Raw genomic sequence first — 12,228 nt, 5'->3', positions numbered from 1 at the left:
TTAATTTATAAATTTATAGCAATTATTTCGGAAATATTCGGCTATATCGACGTTAGATGGAAGTCAATAAATAAAAATGGGTTTAAAAATGTCTTTCCATAGGGTTTTTAGTGCAAATTTGTAAAAATAGACAATATAAGCTACAAATCCTTCATTAATTAATTTATATAAATTAATTTACAGTATTTGGCAATTGTATTGGGAATGTGTGTATAAATATTCGGCTATATCGACGTTAGATAGAAGTCATTCAATAAAAATGGGTACATTCATTGAAGATTTTTGAAAAATAGAGAAATATTTAAATTAATCTCAATTATTTTGAGAATGTGAATGAACATTTTACATAGAAATGGGTTAAAAAATTTCTTTCCCTGGGTTTTCAGTGGAAATGTTTGTAAAATGTGGAATGTAAGCTATGAAGGATTTTTGAATTTATTTAAATTATTTTTTATCCTTATCCTTTTATCCTTTGTACTGCGAGTCCAAAATGGGCATAAAAACGTATTTCCTTAGGATTCTATTGGATTTTTGTGAATAATTTAGAATAAATTTCTCTCAATTAATTTGTATGGTGGATATTTTTTATTAGAAATTTTAAATATTTAAATTTGCACTTTCTTGGAAATTACCGCAAATTCTATTAATTGTGCAGTAGGACGATTTGTCATCATAAAAGTCGCCTTTTGCTCGTGAAAAATAAATATAAAAACCAAAAACAAATCATAAAAATAATAAAAATCAACAAAGAGTGCAAAAGAAAAGCAAAGAAAATGCTCCCAAGTGGTTGGCAAGGGTTTGGGAAGGGGGGAGGGCTGGAGGGGAGGCATTCGCACATGTGTGCATACATGAATGGCAAATAAAATGCGAATGCCGAGAGGAAGGCAAGAACAAAGAGCAACTGACGAGGAAAGAGACGTCGCCGACGACGACGACGACGACAAAGTTTTCGTTGGAGGGGGGGTTGCGGTTGGCGCGGGGGGGCGCACACGGTGAAGATGCTGCTGCTGCAGTCAGCGTCGACGTAGCTTTAAAATATTTTTACATAGCTCACACATACAGGCACCCGTGAGTGAGTGAGAGAGAGGTATAGACGCGCCAATCATAAAATAATATGCATACATACCCTCACACACACACACGGGGAGAAAAAGTGGCACCCAGCATAAAAAATCCATTTCGATTTGAAAGCGAAATTTAAATTTTAAGCCACACCCCAAACAAGCGCACGCATGTCGCACACACACACACACACACACACGCATAACAATGGAGCCAACACCACACGAACGAAACGAACGAACCACAACCGAGTGGATACCCCCCCTCCCCTTGCACCGACCAACGGAGAAGAACAAATTTTAAAACGTATAAAACGTGTACGATTGTGGATGGAGAGCGCGCATTTTACAATCCACTCGGAAAACTCACTCACTCACACGCACACACACACACGACCGAAACGAAACTCAATTGAGAGAGCGCGAATGAGAGTACGTTCCACACACACACACACACGACACTCAATGGCAGACAGGGGAGTGTGGAACTCATTTCTAACAAGCCTTCAAACGAGCAAACGGTAAATAGGAGAGAAAGAGAGAGAGAGAAAGAGATAGAGCGAGAGAGCTCTCTTCTGCCGCTCTGCCACAAAAGCTCCGAGTGTTCCGAGTGCATTCGACGCGTCTCCGTGAAACCAGTTAAACGTGTGGAGCGCATCATCGTATCCATCGGGGGAGCGCTCTGTGGCCAGTTTTTTATTCGTTTCGTTTCCCCTCCCAAAACGCTTTTTACGACGTGCGTGTGTGTGTGTGTGTGTGTGTGTTGGTGAGGGCTTAAAAAAAGCAAAATCAACCCTTACTCGTATTTTGGGGTGGCAATAGCTGCCACACAATCCACACACATTTTTGGGCATAAAAATACACCAAATACTTTCAACACAAAATCCGAGCCGGCTAAAAGTGAGATAGAGAGGGCGAGAGCATAGAGAAAGAGAGGAAGAGAGCCGTCCATCATCATCATCGTCGTCGTCGTCGTAGTCGTCGTCAGCAGCAGCAGAGCCAGCGAGCGAGCGAGCGGCGACGGCCTACAGCGATTATCCGTTAGTAGAGAGGTATCCTGACCGCTGCGGCCGTTTCTCTGTTGTCAGTTTCACACGAAACGCTCACGAATTCGGTTGGACGCAAGAGACGACCGGCGCTTATCTAACAAATGACTCTAAGAAATAACAGTAATCTGTAATCAGCAGCCAAAGAACCGCTAAAACAGAACACAGTGCAAAAAGTGCTTGAAGAAGAGACCCAAAAACTATTTGTGATTTCAAAGTGAAAGAAAGAAACAACATATCTCCTCCTCCTCCTCCTCCACCCCTCCCCCAACACACCCCCCAAGTACGATATAGATACTATATCTAAAAGATATATTAAACAAAGACACAAATCGAGCGACAAGTGAAAATGGTTATGTCGGAGCTACGTTGGCATACGAGTCCCGAGGATAATAGTAATTCCTTGAAGCGTGACTTGCTGAAGACCACACCGACCAGTGCCCGCGAGGCAGCCGTGCACATAATGCAGAATCGATGTAAGTTGAAAAACCCCCCAAAAAAAAATACGATAGATCTTAGGGGAAAGAGTGGAGGGGATTAAGAGTCAATAGGATTTTAGTGGAGGGTAAAAGGAAACTATTGGGAGTTTCTAGAAGGAAAAGGGTTATACTATTCCGAAGACATAATTACTGATGTCATCCTTTAAATTCCTATAAACCCGAAGAAGTGACTGCCCTAAGCTGCTTTTAAGTTTATTAATTACAAATCACTTGAATTAATTCAATATAAACTGTTGATTGCGGAATTCTTTGGCCCTCGAGGCTTTTGTGGACTTAGTTAAAGGCCTATCTTGCAGGTCTTTCCTCTTATGGGAATACAATAGGTCTTAAGTAGAAGGAAGAACCTCTTTCAGGCAGGTCTCTTCATCCAGCAGATCCACAACTGAAACCCAGTTGAAACCCATTCGAAACCCCGTCAAAACCCATTTGAAACCACAACTCTCTCAAGTGCTTGGCACCCACAACCACACAGAACCCAGAACTAGCAAGAAAAACTGCAATGCCTGGCACAGGTGTCTCTGCCATAAATAATAAACTACCGGCGACCCACTTTGGCTCTCTAGGCCCTGGCAGTGCCAGGCGAGAGTATTACAAATGAGGAGACCATAAAAATATTTATTAAAGACGCATTTCTTGCACAACACCACACAAAATATGACCATGTAAATGGGGTACGAGTACGGTGCCTGGTGGCGATGGGCACTCAGTGGAACCGCTTGGGCCATTGTAAACAATACTTTGAATTTGTTGCCTTATCAATTAACGTTTTCAAGACGCAACAGAGCCATAAAAAAGTGCAATGCGATGACAAATCATTGATCAAGCAGGTGGAAATTGGGAAAATGAGCCACGAGGTGGCTTTTGATTGATTTACATACCCAAATATGCACTTCCGATGTGAGTAATTTCGGTAGAGGGATTACGATAAGGGAAGGGGTAGCCCTTCAGTTCCGTTTCCATTCCAGCACCCCTCGGCAGTGCCTCGAACACGTGACGCAGGTGATTCGCCGTAATCTGGCGATGGCTAATATATGTCTCATGATATTCATACAAGAGCCTTGCCTGCCTCGCCTGCCTCGCCTGCCTTGTACAAGGCGATTTGCTTATCGCCCTCTTATCAAGCTAATATTTTTTGCACACCTGCAGAACGTAACAAACCGAAGAGTAAACAAGTTTCGTCATACATTTTGTAGGTTTTCCTCGCCAAAACTAGCACCACAATCAGTTTTAAATTAATATATATTTATTTGAGCGATTAGAGAAGTCAGCAATAGGCCGCAGATTCCGTAGCACACAAAAAAACTTGACCAATCGCATTATTTTTAGTCACGGAGTCCATGAGCTCATTCCCGACCGGGGACTCTTATCACCCACTTATAGCCATAAAACACCGATCAAGAAAGAGGGGCGTGTGTTGGCCCGGTTTATGGCCAATTCTTGGAAAACCAAAAGGAAATAAATGAAAAATCGATTAAGATTTACAATTGCCAAAGCGGAAACGATTGATTGAAAATTCAGTCCGCCGTTAGATCGTTAAGGTTAATGCAATTTTGTGGCTTTGATGATTAGGGGGGGGGTTCTATATAGTATAGGTATATAAAGGAAGGCTTTGATGGATCTTAAGATGTCTTATATATGGGATATATAAGCATTCTAAGGGATACTTTGCTTACAAAAGACGAATCCTTCAAGCTTTATGCTTAAGAGCACCTTTTGGCTACTATCCTTCCCTGACTGTAACCCATTTCCATCCCAAATCGGATTCCCTTAATTCATATTCCTCTCAAATCTTAAACAGAGTTTCCTGCACTCCCCCGCTGCCCTTCCAGCTCCACCGAGCGAGTGGCTGCCTCCAATCAAGCTTTCATTTCGCCGCATTTTGAGCTTTCTCTCTCTCTCTTTGCTAGTTTTGTTTTGCTACGAATATCCCTGCCAAGACAAAAGGCACAAAAGCGCACGCACATTACATATATTCTTTGCCTTTCATTTGATTTTATTTATTTATGTTTTTTTGGCTACTCTTCGAGGCTACCCCCCTACCATCCAGCCATCCAGCCATCGCAGACCATTCAGGTTCCGTTCCGTCCCGTCCAGTGTGGGGTCAAGAGTTCAAGACACGCAGCTTCCGCCGTCGACGACGACGACGACGACTCAATCGATAGTCAGTCTGCGCACGTGATGTCCGCCGTCTATAGCATATATAGAATGTGTGCCTGGCCTCTCCTCTCCTCTCCTCTGTCTGTGTGTGTGTGTGCTTCTGTGGGTGGACAGCCACCCCCAGCCAGGCCAAACAACTGTCGAGGTCATTGACTAATTGTGTGCGCCACACAACTCCCCCTCTCCCCTCTCCCACCACCGCCATCACCATCATCATCATAACCCTCTAGAGCGCCACCCCCGCTGTGCAATTCTCTAAAATTTTATTTATCTTCCTTTGGGGGTGGCTGCGGTTTTTGCGCAATTTCTCTGCCAAAAACTGTAAAATTCTGAAAACAAACGCCGCCGGATTCAAATGTTGCTCATTTCACTCGTGCTGGACACGCGCGAAGGGTGTCGAATGCAGCACCCCCACCTCCTCTCCACCCCCGTTTCGGGCTACATAATTTATGTGGCATTTTAACGCCGAGTTTTTGAACGTCCATTCCGATCGGCCCATATGCCACACACACACACACACTCGCACACACACACACACACTCGCACACCACTTGAGTGGCAACAGTTGTTGTTGCTTAATTAGTGGAGCAAAGGCGTGGCAAAAGGGCGACAGAAGTGTGCCAGAAGTGCAGGAAGGGAAGGAAAGGAAGGAAGAAGTGATTCAAAGAGCGGGGAGGGACATCTTCTACAGATAGTTCCTTGTGTTCCTCTGTATTTCCTTCGGAATACCTAGAAGAAGAGGAATAGGTGTTCTATTGGAAAGAAAACTCGCTTTTAGGCAAGAGAAAGGAGTGCAGAAATGTCCCATAAGTGAAAGGACACCTTTACCTGGCACAATTCGTAATTTTTCCTTAAGAAACACAAAATACAAAGAAAATAGTGGGCTGTGGTATCTTTCCTATAGGTTTAGAACACCGTAGAGATCCAAGAACATTCTATACCTGAAAATAAATCCCAACCCCATAGAAAAATACCATAATCTTCTAGCTCTAAATAGAACCCATCCCCCACCAAATACCATATCCACCAACTGTTCGAATAGAAGTCAATTTCGAATGCATTTCAGAGGAGAGTGTCGTAAATTAGCCAAAGAGAGAGGCAGGACCCAGCCCCAAAAAAATTCAATTTCTCTAGTCATAAAAAAACAAAAATGCAGTCAGCACAAATGTTGTCTGTGGATGTGCCCTGCTTCAAAATTCAAATCGTACACAGGTCCAAACCGAGACCAGGTGTTCCTTGAACTGTGCTCTTTCATGGCCCCTTGAGGAGGCCCATAAAAATATCCTTTTATAGGACACTGTCTGGACTTTGGACACTGCACGGCACTGCACTGCACTGCTGGTAATTTTTAGCTTAAAATGTATATCGATATCGATTTTGTGTATCGTAAACTTGAGCCGTTTTCTGGGAGCGTTCTTCCGTTCGGGTTTGAAATGTTTCCATTTTATGCGCGCGACGTGTGTCGTCGTCGTCGGTCGTTGGGTGTTTTCCTTTAGCTTTAAGTGGGTATTTTTTCGCTGTCTAAATATTTCCTCATTTTCCTCCCCCCTTTCCCTCTGTCTTTTTCCAGATATCAGCCGCCTGTCGCGCTCGCCGTCGCCACTGCAATCGAATGGTAAGTGTTTCGTTTCGTTTCGTTTCGTTCCTTTCCCCATTTAGAACATCAGCTGTTGTCCGAGCCTGAAAAACGATTTACGAGATTTGTCCACTCCACTCTCGAGTATCTCGAAACATCTGCTCTGGAGCCGGAGTAGGGGGGGGGGCCTCCTCTCGGTTTCACTAAATCACTCGCATGTTTTCGGTTTCAACAAAAAGACAATAAACCCGAAAATCAACCCTTGCCACGCGCTGGCCATCGATACACTTTTAGGGTATAGTACCTAGATCTAGGGGGGGACGGGGCTTGCTTAGGGAGGGTCCTTCCCGGGCACAATGGCCTGTCAAAACTTTTGTCACAGCCCTTTCGGCTCTGATTTAATGGCGGGAGTGCACAGAGCAGAGGGACGGGAGGGAGAGAGATCTTTAAGTCGATTTTGATGTCTTATTAAATGGGTGTTTCGACTTAACAGCTTCTCAAGTAGTGGCTAAGGTGACAATGGGGTTCAATTGGTTGCCAGCCCTTTAATTGTGTGTGGCTATACATTTTTGATGGACTCATAAGGCAGTCGTTTATTATTCATAACTCGTTCTCGTCCAGGAGCCGGCCTTCAATTTGCAATTCACACTTTTCAAATTTCATGGACTTCGTTAGTCACGGTTTTCGGTCCTCGGTCCCCCTTTTCGGGGGGGCTCCCTTATATTTTCCTCTTCCCTTTTTTTGCACCACATTATTGACAGCATTTCGCTTGATTTGAATTCTCATGTGAGGGCGTGTGTGTCCGTGTTCGGGTCCGTGTCTGGGTCAGGACACAGTTGCTGTGATTTCTTTCACGGACATGAGCATATATCTATATGTATTCGGGTATCTATATGTATATTTACATATATTTTATGCAAAAATTATTCCGTTCCAGCTGTATGTGGGAGCATTTTTTGGTTCGGGCTAGCCTCAATCTGCAGTCAAACTGGCCATTTGGCTTTGGCTGTGGCTCCTTTTCTTTTTATTGGTTATCCTAAATGAAACAGGGGCGTAGTTGGCAGAGGGGGTTTCTCCTTTATATAGAGTACAGATTGGAGGTTTCAGCGGTGCTGGGTTGAGAGGAAGGAGCCTGTTTTTTTCTTGTTTGGAATGGAAATATGGCACTTTTTTATACCATATTAGTTCTTCGCCTTATAAACTCTTTTGGTAATATTTTCTTCATTTATTTTACACAATATTTATTCCAAAAAATTCTCAGATATATTTAAAAAAAACTATAAGCCTATACAGCTATCCATCAATTATATATCCTTCCGTAACTCGACTTCTAATCATTATATTTCCATGAAATTTCTTTGCTACATTCTATAAATATAAACCCTCCAAAAACATCTCTAAAAGAACCCCCCTGGTTCCACCTCGAGAATAATCATAATATTTCCTTCTATAACTCGACTTCTGATCATTATATCTCCATCAAACTTCTTTGATTCTATCTAAGCCCTCCAAAAACACTCCTCAAAGAACCCCCGCTTCCTGCTTCCACCTCCTGTAACCCTCTTTTCAAGCCCCGAACTATCCCTGGCCACCCTTCTATCGTCCATCGTCCATCGCCCACGCCACTGCCTTTGGCCATTCACACAACACATACAAATCGAATTTGCACATCATCTGAATACCAAATGGACGCACGTAGCCCGACTCCTGCCTCTCGATGGACGCATATGTAAAAAGGATGACCATGTGGTCGGTCGCCCACTTGGGCGAATAAGTCATCAAATTCGCATAGCATCCACCACCAGTGAGAGAGAGAGAGAGAGCCAGCAGGGAGCAGGGAGCAGGGAGCATCAGGCGGCGGTCGAGTCATAAAGTAGCCAGAACAAACATATGCAAAAATTGCCTGCATTGGACAGGATGTGGACCCCAGACCCAGAGCCAGACCCAAACCCAAACCCAGGGACCACTTCAAAGGGTTCACACAAGAGGGAGGATGTTTTCTAGTTCCCGGTTCTAGCTCCGAAAATGAACTCGTCTGGTATTTAAATATTATTGCAAATCAATTGGGGCGCCCCGAACAGGGTTTTCTGCTTGAATCCACTGTGGGCTCTCCTTTATTTTGTATAAATAAAATGCATACAAATAGCAAATTTATACGAATCGTTTCGACCGGCCATTTGAAATGCTAAAATGCCACTTAAAAGCAGCTAAAAGCGTCAGCCGAAATGAAAAGAAAACACGAGAATTCCATTTGATGTCAAGGTGGAACTATGTAAACTATGGACCAGCCTCTCTCTTTCGGGGGAGGGGGTAGAGAAAGGGTGCACGTACGTGGGGAGCCGTGGGTGGGTGAAAGGCTTTCACCCGAAGCCAACCGACTATGAAATTGAAAAGAAAATTATACAAAATGCTCGGCCGTGGCCTAGGCTAAATTTATGCAAAAGGACACTCGAAACGGAGTCCGTTTTTGCATAGCCTTAAATATCTTTCCTCTGGGTTACTCCTTTTCTTTCTTCATTTGATTTTGGTTTAAATCTATTGATTTATTGGCCCATTCCCCCGTCCTAACTCTTTGATCTCCTCTCGTGCCCCTTGCAGCCTCCGATTGCGATGACAACAACTCGAGTGTCGGCACCTCCAGCGACCGCTGCCGCTCGCCCCTGAGTCCCGCCCTGTCGCTGACCCACCAGCAGGCCAAGCGCCAGCTGCTGTCGCTGCCCCATCCGGCCCACCACCACCACCACCACCACCATCTGAACCACCTGAACCACCACCAGTACAAGCAGGAGCCGGAGCCGGAGCCGGAGCAGGAGGACTACGAGGACGCCAATGGCGGGGCACTGAACCTGACGAGCGACAATTCGCGGCACAGCACCCAGTCGCCGGCCAATTCCGTGAAGTCCACAATCGTGTCGCCGGTGCCGGTGGCAGTGGCGTCGCCAGGGCCGCCCATGATCTCGCCCGTGCTGCCGCTGCCCCATGTGGCCAGCGGGGGAGGCTCCACGCCCACCTCGATGGCGGCCGCGGCCGCCGCAGCCGCCGCAGTGGCCAGCGGCATCTCGCCCCTGCTGGCCATGCCGGGCATGTCCTCGCCGCAGGCCCAACTGGCGGCGGCCGCCGGCCTGGGGCTGAACAATCCGCTGCTGGCCGGCTCGCTGTCCCCCCAGGACTTTGCCCAGTTCCAGCAGCTGCTGCAGCAGCGGCAGGTGGCCCTCCAGCAGCAGTTCAACAGCTACATGGAGCTGCTGCGCAGCGGATCGCTGGGTCTGGCCCAGGACGATCCCGCCCTGACCACCCAGGTGGCGGCCGCCCAGTTCCTAATGCAGAGCCAGCTGCAGGCCCTCGGCCAGGCCACCCAGCAGCTGCAGGCCCTCCAGAAGCAGCAGCAGCGCCAGCAGCACCAGCAGCAGCAGGAGGACTCCTCCATGCCCCTGGCCCTGCCGCTGAACAAGACGAGCCACCACCACCCGCACCACCCGCACCACCAGCAGCCGCGCAGCTCCACGCCCCACTCGATACGCAGCCCCATCGCCGTGCGCAGTCCGGCCAGCTCCCCGCAGCAGCTCCACCATCCGCTCCAGATCACGCCGCCCAGCTCGGCGGCCAGCATCAAGATGAGCGGCGGCATGCTGACCCCCAGCACCCCCACCAGCGGCACGCAGATGCACGGCACCACCACGCCGCAGCCCAAGACGGTGGCCAGTGCGGCGGCCGCCCGGGCCGCGGGCGAGCCCTCCCCCGAGGAGACCACCGACCTGGAGGAGCTGGAGCAGTTCGCCAAGACCTTCAAGCAGCGCCGAATCAAGCTGGGCTTCACCCAGGGCGACGTGGGCCTGGCCATGGGCAAGCTCTACGGCAACGACTTCTCGCAGACGACCATCTCGCGCTTCGAGGCCCTCAACCTGAGCTTCAAGAACATGTGCAAGCTGAAGCCCCTGCTGCAGAAGTGGCTGGACGATGCCGATCGCACCATCCAGGCCACGGGCGGAGTCTTCGATCCGGCCGCCCTGCAGGCCACCGTCAGCACGCCGGAGATCATTGGGCGCCGTCGCAAGAAGCGCACCTCCATCGAGACCACCATTCGCGGGGCACTCGAGAAGGCCTTCATGGCCAACCAGAAGCCCACCTCGGAGGAGATCAGCCAGCTGGCCGATCGCCTGGGCATGGAGAAGGAGGTGGTGCGCGTGTGGTTCTGCAACCGCCGGCAGAAGGAGAAGCGCATCAATCCCTCGCTGGACAGTCCCACGGGCGCGGACGATGACGAGTCGTCGTCCTACATGATGCACTAGAGGCCCGGCAGGAGGATATCCAGGGACAAACAGAGTGCAATGTGCGCAGGACACACGAAGAGGCAACACGAAGAGCAGGTAAAATATTTGATCTTTGATCTTTGATTGTATTTGACTTCCATTCTCCATGTATTTCCCATATTTAAACACCTTCTCCCCGCTTTTTCTTTGGCCAAAACCTCCTCTAACGATGGACTTTCCTCTGCTCTCTGTTCTTCCAGGTTCAAAGTCGCAAACACATCAAATATTAGCATAATTCTTGACTACGATTGGGGCCCGCCCACTCCCCCCACACAAAGAAATGGGGGCGTTTGTTTATGTTAACTATTAATGGATCGTATTTATTGCATGGAAAATACTTGTAATGGCATGGAAAAATCTACCAAAAATATTGCTAATCAAGTGAACGGCTGCTGCTCGCCGGCTCCGCCGTTCACTCGATCACCGACTTTTTTGGAGGCCATAGGGAAATCGATAGCCGATAGGCAAATCACTTCGATTTCCCTATGGCCCTGTACTACGTGGCGTCTGTGTATTATTAATATTTAAGTACAGTCTCTGCACAATTTTCAAAGTCAACAAAATGAATTCCTAGCGAATATCTATACAAAAAATATATATAAAAAATATTTGAATCGTTCCCTAAAAAAAACAAAAGCAAGGTACATTTTTAAGCATATTTATTTTTCGCGTGAATACTGTGATAATCAATTTGAATGATTTTAATTTTAATTCAAAAAAAACACAAAGAAAGCAAAAAAAATTGTATGGTTAAACTAGATGTAATTTCTATTTTATGGGCAAGTAAATTAACAACAAAATAAAACTGAAATTTGTCGTAAAAACAATTTGAATTTATTGAAAAAACCAACATTTATTATTGTAAAATGTATAAACGAAAAACACATACTAATAGAATTTTTAAATGTATAATTACAAAAAAAAACAACGGAAAGAAAAACCAACGCAAACAAAAATTAAATAAAAATAAAAATAATTATCAAACAAAAAGCAAGGAAATATTTTTTATTTTTCAAAAGAAGTTCTGGGAGGGGAAAAAAATAAATAAAAGCAAAAATTTAAAAAAGCTAAATATAAAAATATAAAAAAAAAATTTAATATACCAAAAAAAAAACAAAAATACCAAAATATTAAAAAAAAATTTAAACAATAAAAATTAAACAAAGTCAAACAATAAAAATTAAAAAACAAATAAACAATACAAAAAAAAATGTATAAATAAAAATTTAAAAAAAAATATATTTAAAAAAAATATATAAACAAAAATTAAAAAAAAATATATAAATAAACAATAAAAATTAAAATTATTATCAAACAAAATAATAAGAAAAAATTTTTAATTTTTCAAGAAAAGTTCTGGGAAGGAAATCTTTTTATATCTAAAAAGAAAAATTAAAAAAAAAAAAAATAATTATCAAAGAAAAAAAAATATTTTTTATTTTTCAATAAAATTTCTGGGGAAGAGCGTTTTTATATCTAAAAAATAAATAATAAAACAAAATTAAAAATTGAAAAAAGAATTATCAAACAAAATGCAAAGAATTATTTTTTTAGTTTCCAAGAAAAGTTGTGGGAGGG

At 44.8% G+C, this 12,228-nt stretch overlaps 1 protein-coding gene across 2 annotated transcripts in view; it reads left to right on the top strand.

Annotated features, from left to right (window-relative positions):
* Positions 1–11,609, top strand: part of LOC108163504 (protein nubbin) — a 45,820-nt gene extending 34,211 nt beyond the window's left edge. Inside the window, exons 1-4 of one of the 2 annotated variants that reach the window (XM_017298830.2) lie at positions 1,685–2,583; positions 6,335–6,379; positions 8,939–10,707; positions 10,851–11,606. In XM_017298830.2, coding sequence (XP_017154319.1) covers positions 2,457–2,583; positions 6,335–6,379; positions 8,939–10,629 — 1,863 coding nt within the window. In that variant the 5' untranslated portion in view covers positions 1,685–2,456 and the 3' untranslated portion in view covers positions 10,630–10,707; positions 10,851–11,606. Of the gene's footprint in view, positions 1–1,684; positions 2,584–6,334; positions 6,380–8,938; positions 10,708–10,850 lie in introns of those variants that run through there. The other variant, XM_017298829.2, reaches the window with a different exon arrangement.
* Positions 11,610–12,228: the final 619 nt, after the last annotated feature.

The sequence above is a fragment of the Drosophila miranda genome, chromosome 4, assembly GCF_003369915.1.
Source record: "Drosophila miranda strain MSH22 chromosome 4, D.miranda_PacBio2.1, whole genome shotgun sequence".
Lineage (NCBI taxonomy): Eukaryota > Metazoa > Arthropoda > Insecta > Diptera > Drosophilidae > Drosophila > Drosophila miranda.
This window is presented reverse-complemented; position numbering and strand designations above follow the sequence as displayed.